General features: G+C 35.0%; 1 protein-coding gene across 2 annotated transcripts in view; it reads left to right on the forward strand.

The window, feature by feature from the left end:
• CDKAL1 (CDKAL1 threonylcarbamoyladenosine tRNA methylthiotransferase) overlaps window positions 1-24,815 on the forward strand; it is a 637,247-nt gene that overhangs the window by 314,773 nt on the left and 297,659 nt on the right. For both annotated transcript variants that reach the window (XM_072603951.1, XM_072603950.1), the window contains exon 10: window positions 24,348-24,514. In XM_072603951.1, coding sequence (XP_072460052.1) covers window positions 24,348-24,514 — 167 coding nt within the window. The remainder of the gene's footprint in view (window positions 1-24,347; window positions 24,515-24,815) is intronic.

Consider the following 24,815-nt stretch of genomic DNA (forward strand, 5'->3'; position numbering starts at 1 on the left):
TTATTTCATGAGTATAGTAGAGAAGTAGTGCACAAAAGTCAAAAGGAAAAGGTGGTATACCACATGTGTGAAAGAGAAATCCTGGAGGATGTGACTAGGTCTCTAAACTCCCTTAGACACTACTGTTTTCTTTGATTCTTTGATTTGGTGGAGTAGCTATTTAGCAGTTCTCTCTCTCATAAATCATTATAAGGAATACACATACCAGCTAGTTTCCATTTCCTTTCCATAGAAAACAATATAAAAATTTTAAAAATTAAACTTGTGAAATTAAAGTTGTGTATTAGGATGAGCCAATGACATTGAAACAGGTTATAATATCTCTTTCCATGCAATTTTTGACAAACTAATTGTGTAATCATGTACAAGTGATCATTCAAGTATTTTGACTCAGCAGACTCAGAAAAGTTTTTCTTTGCAAGACTGTGTTTGGTCTTAATATTGTTCCTGGTTAAACAATACAGGTTAGATTTGAGGTATTCCTTCTTTTCTTATGATGCTATGAAAGTGTTACATTTATTCTGCACTCTTGTAAAATTGCATTCCTATGTCATACCAGAATGTGAAAATATGTGTTGCATAGACCAGCTCAATAAAGCCATAAACTCAATGAGTTGTGATATCAATTAAACTGACGTTTTCTATGTTAAATGTCTTTTGGCTATTTCTAAAGAAATGCCCCAAGAATCAAACATATTTGTAATGCTCCTGCTTTCTTTGTCATTGTTTACAGTGCATTATGTACATGGTGTAATCCGTCAGCCAACTTTAATTTCACAAGCTATTCATTGTGTTTAAACAGTGCCTTTCCTATATTAAATATTTATGGCCATCTTTGGGAAGAATACATTAAAATGGCAGATGGGGGTAGTTTTAAACATTTCCTTGATTGAAAGCAAGGGACCCCTTGTGTATTATAGCCTGCTTTCAAAGAAAGTTCATAGTATCTGATAATATTCCAAGGAGGCAAGAATTCTACCAATTCCCAGCACTGTGATTTCAAAAAGCAATGACTGCTTACAATCTTCATGCTTCAGCAACTACCATTTTGAAATCATTTACAAGGGCAGTGAAGAATAGTGAACAAAAACGTTTACAGTTGTATTGCTTATTAATAATTCAGAATGAGTGTGCCTTATTTACATTAGTTTTTTCTTTTTGTGACAGTAGCAAAGATACATAGAAAAATTGAATATTTTACATATTTTGACCAAGAGGTTGCTTCTGAAGTGGTATATTACTTTTTCTTTTTTAAAGAAAGGAGGTATATTTTCCCTGTGCTACTTTTTCCCATTTCTAGAATGCCACTAAATTGAAGTTAGAAATGATTAGTTTTATGGTATTTTTGGACTGTATTTTTCTCTGATAGTAAAAGTATTGGAGAAATAAATATCTTATGTGATGTTTATCTCAACTTTCAGAAAGTCTCCTGGATTTCCAAATTGTACATGTGAATGAATGTATCTATGTATCCATTTGTAAGAAGATAGTTCCTTTATAACACTCTATTAAGTATACCTTTTTTTTTTGCTTAATGATGACAAAATATTATCCAGGTTTGTTTGGGGTTTTTTTTACTCATTTTTGGTTCATAATATCTATGCCAAGGAGAGCATATGTTTCATGTCAAAGAGAAAAAAGACTATCTTTGAATAATTTATTTCAGATTCACCCAACTGTTTGAGCATTGTGATGATAAAATTTTAAAAAACCACAAGCCAGGAATTTAATCATTTAGGATAATCTCCAATGCAGGCACTACCCAATTTGTAAACAAGTTGTGTTGAGTTACAGGAACCATAATATTTAAATGCCAAAATGTACCTTAGAGGTTATGTTATCCAAAATCCTTATTTTACAGTTGAGAAAACTGACACCCAGATTAAGTAACTTGCTCAAGATTGAACAAGTATTTTATGGCCAAGTCATAAATAGAATCAAGATCTGATTTCTAATCCAATACTTTTTCTACTGTTTTCCTAAAAATATAGACATTCATTATATTATTTGATTTTTTTCAGTAAAATAATACAAACCTACAACTATTTTAGCATTTAATACAGTCAGGGAAAATGTTGTGTTATTAGTCATTTAGAATGTAATCAACATTTTTGACACTTTTGCTGTAGGAAAACACCCCAAATTCTAGTTCTGGATTCCAGCATGGAGGAAGTATCATGTTGATCTTATCCAGTGAGTCTCAAGTCTTTAGTTTGGAAACCAAAACATCCCTGATGAACAAAGGAATGAAATATAATTTAGCAAGGCATTTGCCCAGTGGAGTAAGCAATTGATGTAACACTGACACCATGAATAATGCTTTAATGTTCCCTGAAGTAATATTTTTAAAATATGGAAAAGAAAAACATTCCACTGTGATAAAAAAAATTCTCATATGAAATAGGCACCTACTAAGTAGCATTAGAGAGACAAAATACCAAATCCTAGCCCTCAGAGAACTGATATTCCACTAATAGGAAATATAACATTCTTAAATAAGTAAATACAAGGTAGTTTGACAAAGGAGACAGCACTAACATCTAATGGCATCAGGAAAAACTTCACAAAGAAGCTGCCACTGAGCTGAACCCTGGCATGAAGATGAGGCATATTTCAGGCATAAAGATAAAAAATGACATGTTAAATTTGGGAAAAATTCACCCAGGTTAGGACACAGTAGACACTAGTTAGGGGACTAATGTGAAATAAGTTTAGAAGCAAGAGTGGAACCTGACTATGCAGGGTCTTAAATGCTAGGCTAAGTGGCATTTTAATAGGGAGCCACTGAAGGTTTTTGAGTAGGGGGAACTGTGTGGTATGACTTATGCCTTAGGAAGTTTGTTTTGGTGGTTTTGTAAAAGAATGGATTGGAAAGGCTAAGAGCAGGCATTTCAGTTTGACAACTGTTAAAGTAGTCCAGGTGAGAGGTGATGAATACATTGTAAAGGTATTGAGTTGGAGTATGAGTTGGAGAGGGCTGGTACAAACTCAAGAGATGTGGAAATAGGATCAGCGAGACTTGCCAGTGATTGGATATTGGGAGTTAAGGATGGGTATAAGGAGAGGGGAGAGTCAAGGATGGCTTTGTTTCCAAAGCTGAGTGACTAGAAGGATAGAAAGGAACACAGTGTTTGGATGAGGATGGATTTAGCACTGAAGATGATTCTTATTCTGAGGATGCTGAGTTATGATGCTAACAGGACATTCAGACTATGTATGGTTCAAAGGCATTACAGCAGACTGTACGGATTTGGAATTATTACAATTCACATAATATTTGAACCTGTACAATTAGCAAATGATATTGAGAGGATATATTTAAAAGTGAAGGAGGTACAAGACAAGGCCTTGGAAAGGAAGGAAACAAGTATTTACTAAGGGCCTACTGTGTGCCAGACATTTCATGAATATATTATTTGATTCTTAAAGCAGTGCGGGAAAGTAGGTATTATTATTATTATTCCCATTTTGCTGTCGAGAAAACTAAGGCAGAGCTTAAATAATTTGCCCAGGGAGACTGAATTAGAATTTGTGTCTTCCTGACTATGTCTTTTGCCTTCGGGGGGGCACCTATGCTTGGTGAACGGAAGCTTTTAGCGTACTTCTTCTCTAGGTCTTTAATAGTCCTGCCATATCTACACTCTGACCATAATCCTCACACCCCAACCCCTCTCCATCCCCTCCACCAACCTTCCACCTCCATCCTATAATCTTAGATTTCTTTAGGCTGTCAGCATTCTTGCTGTTATCTTCATTTCCCTCCATCTCAGCCTTGGGATCTACCTGCTCAGTCCCTTGATTCTGATCATTGAACTCGTGCTTTCCCTTGTCTAGAAGTAGACCATATCCACTCTCCCTGAATCCCTGCTCCTCTTCTCTTCAACTCCCCTTTCCGTGCCATTTTCTCCCATGTAACGGAATCTTCTCAAGGGCATGAACTGTCTTGGTTGCTAGTGTTTGTATCCCCAAAGAGCCTAGTGCATACATGGCAAACTTTTAGTAAGTGCACCATCCGTAGATAGTGTCCATCTGTCTCTCTGTGATCTCCAAAATCAGTTTTCCTTAAGTATCATTTTAAAATGTACAAATCCTATATAAATTAATATTTGTGAAAAATAACCAGAAGATACAAACTCTTATTACTGTGAGTTGAGGCTGATCTATTTCAGTCTTACAAAGGTGTGAAAATGTTTTAAGATGTTGGTAAGGGACAATCATTGAAATTTTCTGTACAATTTTATATACTCTGAACATTGTTCACTTTAAAAATTTTAAAATGTAAAAAGTTTAAGGATCCTCTGAGAAATTTCGATATAGTCTACTTGAGATTATTCATGTTAATGACAGAAATATTGGTGTGGATAATTCAAAATAATGAACAATCCAAAAATCATTTTGCTTTGGAAATTGATTTTATATGTAGATATGAACAGGAGACATATTTAGAATTAACTTTTAAAAAATACATTAAATTACGCTGTAAAACTCTGATAGTGTCCTCTATTTATTCTTTTCCCTGTTTCTCACGCTGAAAAAATGGACTGTATCATCTCTTAGGCTGATAAAGAATACAGACATAAAGAACTTCTCTCTTTACATAGTGTTCAAAAAAGGAATTTGTTTTGCCTAACTGCATATTTTTCACAAGGACTTTTTGTTGTTATCGTTGGGTGTTGCCTCTCAATACAGGGCTTAGAGTGGGAGGGAGAGAAAATAGATTTTTGTTAATTAAAAAAATAAAATTTAATTTTTTTTTAAAAAGAAAATTATTTGTTTTCACTTTCCCTGGATGCAGAAAGGCAGCTATTTTAGCTCAAAAACCTGGACCTTAGGTATCAACTCCTGCTCCCTCATTTTATAGACAAGCAGTGGAAGACTCAAAAAACTGAAGTTTTTTTTTACCCATTATACAATCAGTAAGCAGTAGTTTGGATTTTAACACAGATCTTCCAACTCCAAATCCAGTCTGTTTTCTGCTCCCCTGCATTTCCTTCTAGCTTTTGCTGGGCTACAGTAAACAAAGATTAAATTTATTTTTAAAAAAAAGTTAGACATAATTGATGACACTGTCTATCAAAAATCAGAATATTAATTGAATTACTGAATAAAGAATTATTATATAACTAAAACTAGAGAATCAAATTTAAATTTCTTCAACCATAATTTTAGCACTTTTGCCTGATATAGTAACATATTCACTGTCAAGTCTAGAAGCATTATAAATATGTGATTGGCAGTTGCCTTAGGCAGAAATTTTTTACTTGATCCAATGAAATAAAAGTAATTAAGGAATATGTAAACTGATGGGTAATTAAATCCATGTGAAGCATTTTGTAACTAATTTCTGTGTTCTAATCACAGATTGGTTTCTATTTGTTAAGGTAAATGTATATAATTACACAGTTCTTATTTTCCTTAATCTGAATTCATCCTAGTTGGGTGAACTTTTTTTAGCCACCATTAATTCTTATTATTTTGTACTTTTTTTGAATGAAAGAGAATTTTCATTTTTATAACTTTTAGGCTGTTGAAATAAAGTAGCTTTTAGTATCACTGACTTATTTTATAGGCATTAGAAATTCCCCTGTTTTATGTGTACTGTTCTGAAAGTTTTTAATTGGAAAATTTTGTTTTATTATTTACTCCTAGTAATATACAGAACACTATACAGAATTTGGCCCTGATTTCCCACATTCAGTAAGTAAGTTATGATTTAGAAGAGGATAATCCAAGGGCCACAGGAATTGAAATAAATGCTGTAGACTTGGGGTTTAAAGGGTAGTTCTGTATGATTCACCATTGCAATTCAGAGCATAAGATCTAACCCCTACGTGTGTGTATAATCATTAGAGTGCTTCACAAAGGCATTTCCAATGTACAGACATCTCTTGGCAAAAAACAAAACAAAACACCCTATGGTTTGTCATTTAATATTCTGGTTCAAGGATTGGCCTGTATATTTGGTCCATGGGTTCTTAAATATTTGATACTTTTTTTTAACCACAACAGCCACCACTGTACATGATCCTTATGACTAGGGATGATTTCATTTTTTTTCATATCTCCACCAAAACACAGTGCCTTGCCCATGAATTCAATTGGAAGTTATTGTTGTTTGCAAGATAAGCTGGGTAGTGGGCTTTGACACATTTATTTCAACAAACCTGAAGCCAGTTTTCCAGAAAATCATAATAGTTTAGAGCTTGATGGTTAATGCCCACCCACCCTCACCCTCATTCCCAGCACCTGGCCCAAGACCTTGTGCATAGTAAGCACCAAATAAGTGTTGGCTGAATGGATGGATTTCTTTTCAGAAGAGTAACCTGATGCTGACAGAGGCAAAATCAGTTGTTCTAAGGTTACATATCAAATTAAATGAGAAAACAAGTCGCCTGGGTCCAAGTGAAGGCCTTTCTCCAACGCAGCATTTTGGCTCTTATATTTTTTCCTCTTCCTGGACTGTAGTCCTTCATTGGTCTTGAAGCTACTGAACAAGACATGGACAGACACACTTTTGCTCATTGCTTTTATTTTAATGCTGCTACTTTACCAGTTATGTTAATTATAGGCAGTTAGGTAGCACAATGGAGAGAGTACTAGATTTGGAGTTTGTAAAGTCTGTGTTCAAATACAGCCTCAGATCTTTATTTAGCTATGTGACCTGGGCAAACTTAACTGAAATCTGCCTTAGTTTTCTTCTCTGTAAAATGGAAATAATAATTGCATAGCACCCACCTCCCAGGATTGTTATGAGGTTCAAATGAAAAAAATATTGGTAAAAGAGCTGTGTAAACTTTAAAATGATATGTAAATACTAGCTATCATTTATGAAATTAATTACTGTGTTATTTTAGAATTTAAATGACAGATTTTGTGTTGAAGTAAATATTCTTGATCTTTTTATATGAGTAAAACAATGCTTGAGGGTGTAAGGCATTTTCTTAAAAATAAGTGAATTAAATAAAGGTCTTAAGGCTCTGAAAAATCCTTTTGCCATTAATAAAAGGGAAAATCCTTTTATTAATGTTTTTTAAAAATGCCACATTCACTTCCAAATGTATCTGTCCTATCGTTCCCCATCCTCCCACTCACCCAGGGGTTCATCCCTTGTAATGAAGATTTACAAAGAAGGAAAAAAGCGTTTCAAGAAAACCAAGCAAGACATTGACTTTGTCAGTAGAAGGTCATTGTAAGAAAATGCCGTGTTGGTTTTTTTTATCATACTTTCCATTTACGTTGTTGTAGTCATCTTGTTTTCCATATTTTGCTTACTTCAGCCTACGTTAGTCTGTCTGAGTCTTACAATGCTCTGAATTCTTCATAGTCATGATTTTTAAAACATACAATTAAATGACTAATAAAATTCTTTTCATACTAGATATTGAACAAACCAAACTGCTGAAATACATGCTTTGAATGGGGACTTGGTTCTTTCCCTTGCATGTACAAGAAAGTACTATTTGAAGATCCTGTCAGAAAATAAGTTCCAGCCCCTTAAGTCACCTTACTAAATTGAGGGTTTGGGTTGGGGTTGAACTTACATCAGAAACAATTTTTTCCTAGTCTTATTAATCTTGAATCTTGAAAGATTTATTGTCTCAGTAACTCATTCTACAAAATTACTGTTTTATTTAAATTAGATAATTTCTTAAGGATATAAATCTCTTCCCTTCTCTTCGTAGTCTCTTGTCTCTCTTCTCTTCCCCTCTTTTATTTTCTAGGAAAAGGTTAATGCTATGGAAGCTTACTAAAAACCTATTTAGTTTCTCTAGAAATATTGAATTTTAATTTTTTTCTCAACAGCCTTTTCCCTATTTAAGCAGCTTTTTGTGGTGGCAAAGAATTGGAAATTGAGGGGGATGCCCATCCACTGGGGAATGGCTGAATAAGTTGTGGCATATGAATTTAATGGAATAGTATTGTTCTATATGAAATGGTGAGAGCAGCAGGACTTCAGAAAAACCTGGAAGACTTGCATGAACTGATGCTGAATGAAGGGAGAAGAACCAGAACTCTGTACACAATAAAAGCAACATTGTGCGATGACCAACTTTGTTAGACTTAGCACTTCTGAGCAGTGCAGTGATCTAAGATAATTCCAAAAGATTCATGATGGAAAATGCTATCCACATCTAGAGAAAGAACTGTGGAATCTGAAGGCAGATTGAAGAATATTGTTTTTTCTCTCTTTTTGTTTTTTCTTTCTCATGGTTTTTCCCTTTTGTTCTGATTCTTCTTTCACATGACTAATATGGAAATATATTTATTATGATCATACATGTATAGCCTGTATCAACTTGCATACCATCTTAGAGAAGGGGAAGTGGAAAGAGAAGGTAAAATTTAGAACTCAGTCTTATAAAAGTGAATGTTAAAAACCAAAAATAATAAATAAAATTTTTTTAAAGTGCAGAGCACACAAAAAGAAACAAAAGATATTTCCTGCCCTTAAGGAGCTTATAATCGAATGAGAGAGACAACATGCAGGCATATAAATACAAAGCTATATATGGGGGGAAAAGTAAAGGCCTTTCCCCAGAATCCATGGAAAAACTCCTTGGAAAGGTATATGATAAGAAAAAAAGATAAAGACTTTTTGTAGAGAAATAAATGAAGGATAGAACCTAACCTTTCAGCAAAGAATAACCATTGAGTTTGCATCTTTACCCTTTTTCACCAGCTTCCCAAAATAGTTGAGTCTGTCTAAAGAGATTGGCTCCAAAACCATCCTTCTCCCTATTTTTGTTCATCCTTTGTTTTTGAAGAAGACCAAAAACATCATGGGATGATGTCTGGACTCATGTGTGAATTAAACTTAAGTGAGGCAGAGTTGCAGAAGACATCACTCAGCCTCACTCTCTCTGTCAAGAGTCATAAAAGTTCAGTGCCAGGAGGAGTCAAGAGGACTGATCATTGCCTGGGATTCAATGAATAGCCTTGGGTCACTGATGTCTGATCAAGCTATAAGCAGTCCACATCTGCTTCTGCTGTTTTTATGGCCGTTGGAACAAGTTGTTCTGATCCACCCATTCCAGCAGGGGACATCTTTATATGTTTGAGGTAGATAATCCTTCTAACTCACTGTCAGGTTTGAGGTCTATTGGTTACCTTCAAGGTAGTTTGACAAGTTGACTGAGGTGGTTTTACTGGAGTGTGGCCACTGCACATGCAGGTAGGGGCAGCTAGGTGGCACAGTGGATAGAGTACCTGGAGTCAGGAGGACTCATTTTTCAGGAGTTCAAATCTGACCTCAGACACTTAATAGCTGTGATCCTGGACAAACCATTTAACCCTGTTGGCCTCAGTTCCTCATCTGTAAAATGAGCTGGAGAAGGAAATGGCAAACCACTTCAATATCTTTGCCAAGGAAAACCCAAATGGGGTTGTGAAGAGTTGGATAGAACTGAAGGGAGAGGGAGGGGAAAAGACTGAGCATCTTTCTCTTTAGAGAAAGGATGAAGGTATTGATGAAAGGGAAGAGGCCTTTTTGTCCAACTCCAGGAAAGAGAGGGGAGCACACTCAGAGGGAGTATTTTGGAGACTGGGTACAGAGTAATTCTGAAATGTTACACAAACTGTAGTTTTTATATTTATGATATTTTGCTTGTTTAAAATCCCTATAAATATTACCTGATATCTTCTTGGGGCAGAGTCATGTCAGATGGCATAGAGAGCTATGTTAGTTTGGACATCTCTCATTAACATAGAAATGACCCAGAAATAGATTAATATTAAATAAATTGTTTTCCAGCAAACTGGTACCTAAAAGTACAATTTTAGTATTAACATTTTGTTCTTTGACAATATTCCATTTTATTAGTAGAAAATTAGATAGTTTCATCAGCCTTACATAGCAACATCTAATTAAGGTCATTCTATTTAACGTATAGAATTGCTTAATTAAAACACAAAGACTTTATTGAAGGATTTTATTTTTTCACATGGAACTTCTGACAATATTTATGAACCATAAAGTAGATTGACTGTATATAAATTCACTTAGACAAACTTCACTGACAAGTGATTACTTTGGAAAAAATTAGTAAAAATTAACTTACATTTAAAGTGTGTTTGAAAAATTGTAGTAGTCCATTATATGGAAATTAAAATGAATGATAAGTTTTATGGAATGTGTTTCTAATTAAATTTAATTGATTCATGTAAGTATGCATAAACTTAATAATAGATAAATATATACATACATGCATACATACCGGCATTTCCCAAAAGACAAGAGGCGTATAAACGTAATTTTGGTCAAAGCAGTTATTGAATGAAGTCATTAAAACTGCTAAAGGATTGTTGAGGCATTTATGACTGTGCGTGCTTTGATTGTTCTGGCACTGTAGAGTAGTTCCTTCCCCCAGGGGTACGGATTTTGTCTCATCCATTGTTTTTCGTTTTCTGGGACTCTTATCCATGTCCTCCCATAAATTCTCCACAGGTATTCTATCCGACTCTACTCTGTGGCACATCATGTGAGTACCAGTGGAATACGTAGGCACTCTGTTTTCCTACCAACTACATGGCCAGCATATTTTTTTCTTCTAGATATATATGTATATATCTTAGTGCTATGTAAAATAATAGTATCTTTTTATCTCTGTATCTTGAACTCTTTTAGATAATAGATAGTTAGATTTCCTACTGCAATACGCTCCTTGATGACAGGATAGTATCCTTAAAGAACTAGAAACAAATTGGGTGCTCCTCAGAGAATGGGTGAACAATTCTGACATATAGATTGCTGAAATTTATTATTGGGCTGTAACAAATGGCAAATCTGAAAAATTCAGAGAAATTTGGAAGATTTATATAAAGTGATGCTGTCAAAAATTAGATCCAGAAGAACAGTTTTCATTACCTCCATTTTTTCCTCTCTCTTAATTGTATATAGTTGTTTACATGATGTCTCTTAGACTGTGAGCTCTTTGAGAGCAGGAAATGTTTTTTGACCCAGTACCTTGTACGTAATAGGCCCTTAATAAATTCTTGCTAATTTGATATTACATGATCGTAATAATTCAAAAAGGAAAACAACTTTGAAAGATTTCATTACTCAGATAATACAGTCACCAATTATAATTTCAGAAGATTGATAATGAGTTATGCATTCTGCTTCTTTGGAAAGGAGTAGCAGATGTACTGGAGCTACGATGGTGAAAAAGATGCAAGGACTCGCCTGAGCTGCCCCCAGACCCTGTAGAACACAACCCATTTAAATAATGCCCTTAAGCACATTCTAGAGGAGTAGAACCTACAAAATGACACGGTGAAGTAATTATCCAGCCAAAGACGACTTAGAAGGTTGGCAAGAAAGGTCAGTTGCCCTGGGGTAGGAATATGGCACAGTGGAGTACAAGCCTAGCCAGCACAGACCAGACACTAGGGAAACCAGGAGCAGGCCTTGGGAGTGACTGAATCAGCAGTGGCAGATGATACTCCTAAAAACTTTATCATTATTAAGGCAGTTAGAAGGTATATATGTAAACAGAGGGTACAGCTTTGAGTTGAATATGAAGGAATGATACCTTAAAAAATAAAATTGAGGTGTGAGAAAGAAGAAGGCACTGGGAGAGAAGAAAAGGAAGAGATAGAATGGGATAAATTACAAGAAAATGTTTTTATAGTGGAGGGGAAGCTCTCATTGAAATTGGTCCTGTCTTACCTACAGAAAAGTAGGAGAGTAAAGGGATAAGGGTGAGTATGTATGTGTCTGTGTGTGAGAGGGCTGAATGGGGGAAGCAATAGACACAAGCAAAACACTTGAGGAGGGAAAGAGTGAAAAGAGAGAGAATAGAATAAATGGGGGAAAGACAATTAACACTTGTAATTGTGAAAAAAAATTTTTGAAGCGGGTTTCTCTGATAAAGGCTTTTCAAAGAGAACTGCATCACATTTATAGAAATAAAAGCCATTCTCCAGTTGATAAATGATCAAAAGATAAGACACTTTTCAGATGAAGTAATCTAAGATAGCTATATGAAAAATGTGCTAAATCACTATTGATTGGAGAAATGTAAATTAAAACAATTCTGAGGTACTGTTTCACACCATTACATTGGCTAATGGACAGAAAAGAAAAATGACAAATCTTGGAGGGAATGTGTGAAAACTGAGACATAAATTCATTGTTGGTAGAGTTGTGAACTGATTTAGTCATTATGCAGAGCAATTTGGAACTGTGCTCAAAGGGCTATAAAACCATGCATGAACTTTGATCCAGCTATACAGTTACTAGGTCTATAACTCAGAAGACATAAGGAGAAAAAGGACTTACATGTATAAAAGTTATGCTATGCTATGTTATGTTATGCTATGTTTATAGCAGCTTTTTTTTCCTGCTGGCTAAGAATTGGAAATTGAGGGGATGCCCATCAATTGGGGAATGGCGAAGTTGTAGTATATTATTGTAATGGAATATTATTCTGCTGTAAGAAATGATGAATAGCATGCTCTCAGAAAAAAACCTAGAAAGACTTATTTGAACCGATGAAAATTGAAATGAGAAAGAGCAGGAGAACATTGTACACATTAACAGCAATATTGTAACATGATCATTTTTGAATGACTTAGATATGCTTAGCAGTACAATGTTCCAAGGCAGCTCTGAAGGACTTGAGAAAAATGAGAAAGAACTGATGGTATGTGTATATAGATCGAAGCATACTATTTTTACTTTATTTTTATTGGAGTTTTGCTTATTTTTTTGGTCTATGTTTTCTTTTATAACATGACTGACATAGAGAGATATTTTGCATGACTACACATGTATAACATATACCAAATTGCTTGCCTGTTCAGTGATGGAGGTGGGGAGGAAGGGAGAGAATTTGGACCTCAAAATTTTGAAAACAAATGTTAAAAATTTGCATACAATTGGGGAAAAATAGCATACTAAGTAATTTTTTTTAAGAAAAAGAAATAGCAGGTGTGTTGATATGGGCACATCCCAAACCTGGGAATCTTCTTTACATCCTTTTTTTTTTTTTTTGCTGAACACCTGTCACCACCAAACCTCCAGAGTCTAGACCCTAGGAGACTTACATCCATCTTTTGAACTCTCTCCCTAGAAAACAACCTGCCCCCATTGGTAGCACTGCATGAGCACATTCACGTAACTAAATGAATCATTAGATTTAGCTGGTCTTAGTTATGCTGTACATTTCACATTCCTCTCTGCCCATTTTCCCATCTTCCCTAGCACTGCAATTTCCAGAATACCGCTTTGCTCCTCAGAACATAAATAATATTTTACCTCTTCCTCTTTGGACCCTATAAAATCAATTTTTCCACTACTACAAGAGTGACTTCTCAAACCAAATAACCCTCCACTGTATATTTTGTTTCCCTCTTTAGAAGTGTAAACTTCTTGAGTTCAGAGATTGTCTCTGTTTTGTATTTGAGTATGTATATGTTAAGCGCTTGATACACATTAAGCACTTGGTAAGTGCTTTTACATACATTCTTTTTTTTTTCTTTCTTGACTGTACAGGAGGTCTTCTATTGGGTATCTCAGATTGTGAGTTAGTACTGCTAACTCATCTACTAGAATAAGCCAATGAAATATGATAGAGATGCAAAAAAAAGACATTTTAAAAAATAAGAAATTCAGAAAAGGTAAAAAAATGGCAAATATGTTAAATTTCATATGCATTTTTTAAAAGCTGTACATAACCAGTTCATGGTTTCATAAACAATCTTTGGGCTCTATTTGTAAATTTTGGCAATTCTGAGCTGGGCAAGCCAGGTAGCACAGTGGGCAGAGTGCTGGGCCTGGAGTTAGGAAGACTCATCTTCCTGAGTACAAAGATGGTGTCAAAAACTTAGGGGCTGTGTGACCCTGGGCAAGTTGCTTAACCCTGTCTCAATTTCTTCATCTGTAATATGAGCTGGAGAAGGAAATGGTGAAACCATACCAGTATCTTTGCCAAGAAAATCCCAAATGGGGTCATAGTTGGACATGACTGAAAAATTGACTGAATTGAATGCTGGGCAAACTATCATGGTAAAAATTATTACTTAGCTTTCATCACCAGTGAACCCAAATATTCAACCACATGGGCCATATGGAATAAATATCCAATTTTGATTTTGAAAATGATAACTGACACGTATATATGCTTTAATTATGCTTAACCCTTGTTCTCAATAAGAAAACAGGTTCACAAAAGTTAAATAATTTTACTACTAAATTATTGTATAAGTTCTATCTAGACCTTTATTCCAGTGTTTTTTCACTATTAACACTGAATGAAGTTTACAGACATAAAAATATTTTTATGAGTTATTATCAGTTGGAATTTGATTTTAACAAAGTTTGATTTTTTTAACAAGGACATCTTGTAGTGAAATTATTTTATTGGAGACCTATTCTCCATTTATTTTAACTTTCTATATCTTATACTTTTTTCTACTTTGTCATCTTCCATTACTGTGGAACAAAGATCATAATCTAGCTGTTGAAGGTATTATCTACTGTGTTTGAGGTAGGGGGAGCAGAATATATCTACCCACTGTAATTAAAGACTAATTTATAATTACTTGGTTACATGATAATGAACTGTAGTAAGCAGACATGTTTACATAGGTTTCCTTTGCACACTGGATCACGTTCCTTCCTAAGAGATTGGCTTGTTTTTGCTAACTAAATGACTACCACAACGGAGTAACGGATAATCTAATGAAAAGAATAGTTGTAGCAAAGCTCATATAAAAAAAGATTAAAGTGTCTTAAGTTTTATTTTTAAGTAGCGCATGCATCTTTTGTTAACAAAAATTGTGTTTCTAATTTCCTTATGTGTTTGTGTATGTACATATATATGCATACACTTGTTATCTAAGAGGAAAGGGTTTGTTTTTGTTAAATTGTAAGCCCATGCACTCCAGCTCAGTGCTTGATTCATCTTCTCACCTTGGCTTCCTACTTTTGCTTTTTCCCCTTCACTTAGTTTTTTTCTAATGTAGAGTCTTTAGGTTTCAGTGTACTGAAATTATCCATATAATGTACATTATACATTCAGATGTGTTCTTATGAATAAGCACAAATAATGTATATAATTAAGTAGCAGGACAGTAACATTGCTCTAGCCATAATTGGCCCTTCCTTCCAGTAGACAGAACTGATGACTAGTGGAAGTTCTCTGGAGCATTAATTCTCTCAGTATTAGGTGCTTTTTGCAACCATGTATCCCACAATGAGGATCCTAAGAATACATCATTTTATACTATAAAAGGTTGTGTATAGTCTGACCTTTCCTGACAATCTATCTGTATTCCTTGACTCTGAAGATTTGGCTCAGAACTTAACCTTTTTAGAAGAAACAGTCATCTAGTTATACTGTGAGAGGGCATATTGACAAATATCCATTAATGGTCATTAATTTTTAAACTTTTTAATTGTTTTAAACTAATTCATAGTACCAATTGCCAAGTTTGTGAAAATTTGCATATATGAATTAAGAGTCCTAGAGTCTGAAAGTTGAAAGGATCTCCTTAAAGAACAAGTGATCATCCCCTGAATTTTGCCATCACCCAAAGATGTTCTAAACTTCCATATTTGTGAACTCTGCAGTCTCCTTATCTGATCACAGTCCATTGTGATTCTACTTCTCCCTTGGTTTTCCCACCCAATCCTGAATTCTAGTACCTGGACCCCTCATTTCTCTACTACACAATCACCTCTACACCAGCTATTCTCTTCCTTTCTTGACCCCTTGGTAAACCAGTTTTATCTCTACACTGCCCTCTTTTCTTGAGACCATTGCCCTCTTTGTTGTATTATCAATTTTTCCTGCCAAGACTCACCATTGGATCACTCCCATCATTTGCTGCCTTTGTTCCTACACATGTGCTGCTGAATGTAGGTTAATTCATGAAACCAGGCTGACACTACAGATTTATGTTACATAACCTCAACTGGTTGCTGTAAGTCAGTTCTTTTATACCATCCTGATTAACTCACTATCTCACCCATCAAAGCAGCTCTTCCAAATCTTTTACCCCTCCTCAATTCTCCAATTGCTCTTCCTTAAATTTTGTCTCATATTTCACTAAAAAAATTGAAGCCATTTGTCAAAACCTCCCTCTTTTCTTCTCCTCTTCATTTCGTATCCCTCAAATGCCTCCTGACACTATTTTCTCTTTTACCCCTGTGTGACAAGAAGGATGGCTCTTCTTGCCAGGGCAAACCCTTCTACCTGCATAAGTGATTCCCTCCATCACTTCTCCCCCAGTAAACTGCCCCCTCCACCATTCCCCCTTTCACTGATTTTCAATCTGTCCCTTTCTTCTTGCTTCTTCCCTACTGCCTACAAACATGCCCATGTCTCTCTCTCTCTCTGAAAGACCTTCACTTTATCTCTCCTCATCTCTGTTTTTGAGCTCAAATTCCATTTTCTACAGGAAACCTTTCTTGATACCTCTTAATTAAGGATCCTTCCTTTTGATGATTATTTCCAGGTTATCCTTGTACCTGGCTTGTTTGTGATTGTTTGCATGTTGTCTCCCTGTAATGATAATGCATTTTTGCTTATTGTTAAGGTAATTTTGCTTCTTAATGGGAAGATCTTTCCCATCCACTAATAGGCCCATGTAACCTGTTTAGTCACATTGAAACCCAAGTCACATGCAACAGGAAAGGGTAGAGCAGGAAGAGGTGGAGTTAGAGCAGAGCTGAGAGGAAGTTGGAGAGTGGTTAGAGCTGAGAAAGGCAGCTGGCTAGTGTGAGTGGGAGAGCTTGGTTGTGAGAAGGCTTAGGGATGGTGTTGTCCTCTGCATTGTTATTGTGTATAGATTTCTTTGTTACTATGATGGATTTGGCTTTCTGGTATCCAAATAAATGTTTTGGTTCTGTCTTCCACGTGGAGAGTCTATTGTATCTGGTGATTCAGAATAGCACTGGCATATTCATGGCCGCCACTGGCACTACACTTCCCCATCAGACTTTTATTTCCTTGAAGGCAAGGATTGTCTTTTAAAAATGTTTACTGACTGACCATATCTTAAAAAGCATCCCTGTTAAAACATTTCTGACAAGTGATTATCTACTCTCTACATTCAATAAGGAGGAATCTAGTAATTCGGAGACAGAAATTACCAGCATTCAACATAAAAGACATCCCAGGAGTTGAAACTTTCCATAGCACTACTACAAAGAATCATAGAACTTTTTAAACCAAGAAAGGATTCCTAATAAAGATCATATAATTTTTTTAAACCTGATTGATGTCTTCTATTATTACATCAATTCTTCTATTCTTTCCCTCACAGTTAGCTGTTACTATATTATAAAAAAAAAAAAAAAAGAGAGAGAGAAAATGTCATTCGTCAAATCCAGTCGATACATCAGAAAATCCAGGCATTTTGTTCACTGTTTCACTCCCAGAGTCTCTTACCGCTGCAAATTAGATGGGGAGGTGCTTTATTATACCTCTTCTTTGGGGCAAATTTGTTAGACTTAAGTTTTTAATCTTTTTGCTTTGCATTGTTGTCGTCATGTTATCATTTTCTTGGTTCTGCTCACTTCCCTTTGCATTAGTTAATATGTGTTTCCACGCATTTCTTTTTTTCAACTTTTTGTTTAATAGCACAGTAATTGTGCTATGAGAAATTTGGTTACTTCAGTGTCCCATAATTTGTTCAGCCAGGCATCTACCTTGTTTCTAAATCCTTGTGGCATATGCCATGCAGTGGGATCTTTGGGTCAGAGATAGAGATATTTTAGATATTATTTTTGCCTAATTCCAAATCACTTTCCGGAGTGATTGTACCAATTCACATCTCCAACAGCAGTGCTTAGCTTTCCATAACCCCTCCGACATTTACTCTTTCTATGGTCAGTGTTTTGTCTTCTTTGCCAATTTGCTGGGTGTGAGGTCTTTTGATTTGCATTTCTCTTATTACTAGTGATTTCAAGCAGATCAAATAAGGAGATTTCAGAGTTCATGAATATAGAAGTGTTGAATATTTTGAGGTGATAGCAAGATTCTGGGAATGACCATCTGCTGTTTTAGGAGATTCCTTCCAACTTTCAGATTTTGGGATCCTATTAAGTTATATGTACATATTTAGTTGTTAGTAAACTGTAATACTCTTTTGAAAATTGTTTGTTCGTATCCTTTTACCATTTATCTATTGAGGCATAGCCTTTGGCATCATTCAAGTATGTGAAATGATATGTCCACTAATTGTAGATGTATACCAAACCTCCCTCTTGGGTCCTTTTCCCTGGTCTCTATATAGCATCTCCCATATACCTCATAAGGTTCCATTGGTTCACTTATGATCTCTGTTGGACAGCTAGTTGGCTTGGAGGACTTTGAGTCAGTGTGATCTACATTTGAAATCTGACTCAGGTACTTTGTTTTGCGACTGGGCAAGCCACTTAACCTCTCTTCTTCTGTTTCTTCGTCTGTAAAATGGTGATGATGGCATCTACCTCCCAAGGTTCTTGTGAGGATACAGTGAGATTATCTCATATTTGTAAAACAATTTGCAAATCCTCAAGTGTCACCTGGCATTATTATTGTTCTTATTATTCTATTATATTCTAGTCTCCCTATTCATATCTATCTTTTATCACTCATGGTTTGGACAGTTCCAATTTAATATCATTCTAATTTCAGACTTTTCATGTTCAAAACAAAACTCATTATCTTTCCTAAAAAGCTCAACCCTCTTCCAAATTTCCCTATCATTGTTAAGGCACTACCTTGATAGATTGTTTTTAGAATAGTTTGTAATTATTTCCAATAGCACATCATGCTTTATTATCTTGTTTTTGCTGTTTAGGAATGCTGTTGATTTTTGTAGGTGTATTTTAATTCTTGATATTTACTGAAGCTATTAATTATCTCAGTTTTTCTTTGCTTCTCTGAGATTTTCTAAGTAAATGATCAAATCTTTTTAGCAAATAGGGATAAATTTGTCTCCTTTTTGTCAGTTTTTATAGCTTTAATTCATTTTTCTTGTTTTATAGCTATTGCTACTGTTTTAAAAACTTTTCTGAATAACATCGGGGAAAGAAGGCCTCCTTAACTTTATGCTACTTTGATTGGGAAAGCTCCCAGTATTTCCTCATGTCTTAGAATCCTGGATTTTTATTTTAGATATATACTTTTTATATTTTAAAATTCATTCTATACCTATGTTTTATAGAATTTTTAAAAAAAAAACATAAATTAGGATTTTATTTTGTCAAAGTTTTTTTCTGCATCTACTGATAAAATCTTGAGCTTTTGAATGTTTTTATTTTTAACATGATTAATTATGTTAATTATTTTCCTAATCTGCCACCATCCTTGCATTCTTGGTAAAAATCCAACTTTGTCATAGTGAATGTTTTTTTCATAAATTGCTGTAATATTTTGGCAGAATTTATTTAAGTTTTTGAATTAATATTCATTTTTATATTGATATTTCTTTTTGTATTTTTCCAATATTTAGGTATTAACTTATATTTGATTCAAATAGAGTTTGATAGAATATCTTCTTTTACATTTGTTGAGATAAAGTGTGTAATCAATGTTCCCTGTTGCCCTATGAGTTTTCTTAATCCATTTTTTTTTTCTTTTTGAAATTGAATTATAGTCTCTACTTGGCATTCTTTTGATTTAGGCTGTGTTATACTTTTGTATGTAATACTTTGTTTCAGTTCTCAGTTTTGTTAGCTCATAACTGTTCATAATAGGTGCTAGTACTTTCTGTTTCTCATCTTGTGTTAATCTTTATTTTGTTACTTTAATTTTCCTCTCCTTAATCAAATTAGTTAAAATTTTATCAATTTTGTTAGTCTCTTCAAAAACCAATTTCTATTCATCAATGCTATGATGTTTTTGTTTTCCAAATCTAATTTGCAGATTTTTGTCTTTTGTGCAGTCTTTTGTCTTTTGGACCATTTGACCTCTTAAATACTTGGACTTATTTTTGTTTTTCACCTTTTCAATAGTGGCTTTTCAAAAAAGTGTTACACACACTTCTCTTCCCTTTAAATACAGTATACTAAACAAAATGTTTGCTATGGGAACTATACCCAGTAAGCAAAAACAAAGACTCAGGCCTGCTTCTTGGAAAACCGCCAATCATCCATTCCAGTCAAAGTATTAAAAATATCCAACAGTGGATTATTTATAGCAGCCAAGGCTTTCTGCTGCTCTCCTATAGTAGGGTTTTCAATTCCCAAATTTGCTATACATGTCATACTAAAAGTCTTTAATTTATTAAATGTGAATTATTAAATGTAAATTTCCCTTCCCTGTTCTTCTGAGTTCCATGGGCAATGTCTTGATTGTAGCTGAGCCATTACCTGGTTATTTGCCTTACATCATTCTTACAGCTTTTTGGTCACTCATCTTGTTATGTTTTTGTGATTCAGTTTCTGGATTTGAGTATGAGTTCAGACTTGGCCATTCTTCCTGAAAAACTAGGCCCTGTTTATGGATAAAAGGATTAAACTTCTCAGATGACAGAGCTTGGAGCAATGAGTAGGTGATTTGGAAATGCAGATTTTGATAGGATATAAGGATAAACTTCAGAACATTGAGAATTTTGCAAAAATGGGATGGAAATGTGAGTTTCCTCTCAGTTAGATGGCCTTAATCAAAGGTTGGATAACTGGATTGTCAGGTGTGTTGTAGAAGGGGTTATTTTTCAGACACGCATTGGGCTAAATTGTCCCTGTAATTCTTTATAACTCTGAATATCTGTAATTCTGTGATTTTCGTCTGTCCACCTTTCCTGGCAAAGTAAAGCAGATAGTAGATATTTTAATCCACACAAAGTAATGCCTAAGACTTACTTGAGAGCTATGCCCAAGAAGAGGCACTCAGGGCAAAGGTCCAGATCAGAGTCACCAGACAGATTCCACAGTGCCTCAGTGCCAGTGCTTGCTAGGGATAGAATAGGATGTGGCTGAATTCAACTCAGCCCCACTAGAGGAGCATTGCTGAACCTCAAGTAGAAATCCTTTGATCTTTGCTTTGTGCTGTTATGAACATCAGTTATTAAAGAGTGATGTGACTGTGAGGGCTTATGGAATGTTTCCTTTTTACAATTGCTTCAGATTGGTGTTTCCCTGAGTGGCAGTTATTCTCCTTTCAGTTACCTAATATTCTAATTATTCTACTTTACCAAACAGGATTGCTATGAGGAAAGAACTTTGTAAACGGTAAAGCACTATAGAGATGTGAGCTAATATTAAAATTCTCTTTGAGTCTGGATTCTGTCTTCTCCCTTACTTATTATCAGTCATTTCTACTGCTATTCATATGCATACCTACAGTAGCAGCCCTTGCTTTTCCACACCCTCTACTTCTTCTTAGTCATCTCTTCATTCACATCATGCCATTCCCACTGCTCTTACTAATTTGCTACTTCTGATTTGCTATTAGTTTGGAAACTAAGTTATTAAAATTGTATCCAAAATTGGTAAGTAGGCTTTGCTTGAATAGTGTTGGGTTGCTTCTTAGTAATTAAATTATTTGAGCTTCAATACATGGACTTTCCACTAGGTAGAAAACATCATATTAGGAACTATGGGGAAAACAGAATATGATTCATAAGCTTATTTCTAGGGGCAAAAAATTCTATGTCACTTATAGAATATAATTTTAAGAAGATATATATTTTTAAAATATTTTAAAATTATTCTTTATATTATTTGATATTTTATTAAATATCATTTTAAAATATTTTAAAAATGTTATTGATACCTTTTATTTTTATATTACCTGCATTTCCCAACATATATATCCCCTCCCACAGATCCATCTCTTATAACAGAAAATTTAAAGGAAACCAAAAACATCACTTCAGCAAAACTAGTCAACACCTTAACTAACTCCTTAACTAATTTATTCCACACCTGGAGTTCCCTCAACTTTGCAAAGAAGGGATACATTCTCACATCTCTTTAAGGAAGGGATTGGATTTGATGCCAGAAATATAGTGTTACCAAATTAGATCTTATCCAGATGGCATAAGGATACAGTTATCTTTTTCTGCTAGGCTTGACTTGCCAAGAGACAGGTCTCTTGAAATCCAGTGGTTTTGTATTGTGTATGCAGTTCCCTATTTCATGTTACCTCCTCCATACCAAGCATTTTAACAGCCTTGATCTCAGAGTCATCAAGACAGTTATTCCTGTTGTTGCTGATTTACTGTTACAGCTGCTTCCTCTTTATGTGATTTAATTTGAAGATTCAGCCCACCAGGGGGCTATTGGTCCCCACCTAGGCAGCTTTAAAAGCTGGCTGCTGTTTTCTGAAGAGATGTTATTTCCATTCCTATTCATGGTGATTTTCCCCCTTCTATATTCATCTAGCAACAGCAAGGCAGTGTTCCAGCAGTCCTGTCTCTATGTAAGGCATAACATAGAACCATTTGGATGGAAAAATTATAAATTAAAATTATTCTATTTCTTTTAAAATATTCATATTGTGTTGCTCAAAAGCTAGTAACTGGAAAATTGTGGATAATGTCCTGTTGTTGTAACCTCTTTCAGTGTTTTTAATTCCATTTTTATTGTTACTTAGACATGTCTTTTCCATTGAATGGACTTTGTGATAGATACCATTTAAAAATTGTCCTGTATGTTTCCAGTGTCTGGCAGCACATGTCCTGTTAGTGTTGTCCTTTGTAATATTTTTAAAGCAACACTAAACAGAAGCCAGTCTTTAAAAAATAATTTTCTGGGTTATAGAGATACACATGTGGACATGCCAAGGCAGTTCTTTGGAGGTAAGAATTTGATGCGATGAATGAAGGTAATGTAAGGTTTGTCTTTCACCTCCAAATCCGCAGCCCTCAATGTGACGCGCAATCCATGCTTTCAAGAAAGTGTCCCTCAGATGTTTCAGTACACTTATTTCTCTCTTCTGCTCGCAATGTCTTCACTGCGCCTGCAGTGTTAATGAAGTCACAAAAATTCTGCTCCTCAATTAAATGGAGAAAGCATTTGATTAGAATGTGAAAATAATTGTCAATCAGAAAGTTTTAAAGTGATTCTTGGGGGGGGGGGGTGTGTAATTTGTGATGTTCAAAGGCAGACAAATAGCCTTAGTACTCACTCAGAGGAATGCAGCACATGGGGATGACCTGGTAAAAGAAAATGGAATGCTTTTAATGAAGTAAATGTTTATGTTTATGTTCTCTACCCCTCCACCCAATAGGCATTAAGATTATAACATCTTAGCATATGTTCAGTATTGTTCCACCCACCACCATGGAACTAATTAAAGAATGTGCATACCTTCATTTTGCTTGTCAGTTTGTCTTTTCAAACTTCATATAAAGAGCCATGTGCTTTCTTTGTGTTTGACATCATAGATGGTCAAGAGAATTTAAACTTTGTGTTTTTGAAATTCATCCAGTTGAAGTCAGTGAAACTATAAATAATTCAAATATTCATGCATGCCCATGCAACTTTAATAATACTTACTAAAACAGATTTTCTGAATGTTTTCTGTTTGTTAAAAAAAAAAAAACCAAATCTTATAGTACCACTGTTTCTTAATACTCAGTTACACTGTAAATTTTGTACATTTAAGATTTAAAAGTCAAGGTACTATAGGGACCTTTTTGTTAATGCTGTTTTAATAAGTTTAAATGTCATTAAAGAGTAGCCTAATCTTTCCCCCTCCCCCCATTTTGATGAGAGGATGTTATTGCAAGCTGCAGTGTTCAAGGTCAGAATTCTTTATAACAAAAAACCAAATACACTATTTCCTACATTCTGATTGATGGAAAATAGGATGTAAGCTGTCAGGAAACAGGTTTTCTAACACAGCCACAACCAACCTTTTGAATGTAATAGTTTAGTACAGTGCTCTTAATTGAATAAAGGTTGCAGATTAGAATAGTTAGCACAGGACAAATGGGTATTCTTATCTTTAACAGCTGGTTTGTTAGACCTTTAACTACTCTTGACATTTTTCCTAAGGTTCTTGACTAACTGATTAGTCAGTTAGCTCCTGATGTCATCTATTTCCCTGGGCTGCCAGCTTTAGTAGCATTGCTCCTGAAGTTCAATAAAATAGGTCTTCTCTGAAGTGTGACTGGTCGTGATCGAAATGCTATGGAAGAAGCATAGTTGTACTGATTGGCTGTGAATGTTAATCACTCTATAACACAGTGATAATTTATAGCATTGTTGTAGCACTGTGGTGTTCATAAAATGAACTTAATAACTCAAGGTTACCCATGGGATTAGCTGCATTTTCTCTGCAACTGAATGCACAGACTGGCTGCATGATAATCTTGAGAAACACTGATTTAAAAAGAGTCAGCAGCTGTATTATAAAGTAAACAGCTCTGCAACAGATTTGTTAATGATCTCCTTTTATTCACAGAGGGTGTCTGTGAGATATGGCTGACCAGTGAAGACACAGGGGCTTATGGCAAAGATATTGGCACCGACCTCCCTACACTGCTATGGAAACTAGTTGAAGTGATTCCTGAGGGAGCTATGCTGAGACTTGGCATGACAAATCCTCCCTATATTTTAGAGCATCTGGAGGTAAGGGAAAAGGCATCATTAACATACTGACACAGACATTAACCATTCAAAACAATGGAGCATCCTCAGTATATTGACAGAAGCCTCATTTAAAACCTTTTTAGACTGAGTAGTCCTAGATTGCTGTTGTGAATTTAGGGAATTCCTGAGCCCCTTCACTGTCCAACTGAATGTTTTATTTTTTGCTTCCTCAACATGTCATTTAACCCTGTCTCACATTTTTTTATTTGTTCTTTAGACTTATACAACTTTACTTGTAAGCTTAGACCCCACATCCACATTTGGAGTCATCAGATGACAC

This window comes from Notamacropus eugenii, chromosome 4 (genome assembly GCF_028372415.1).
Source record: "Notamacropus eugenii isolate mMacEug1 chromosome 4, mMacEug1.pri_v2, whole genome shotgun sequence".
In the NCBI taxonomy this organism is placed as follows: domain Eukaryota; kingdom Metazoa; phylum Chordata; class Mammalia; order Diprotodontia; family Macropodidae; genus Notamacropus; species Notamacropus eugenii.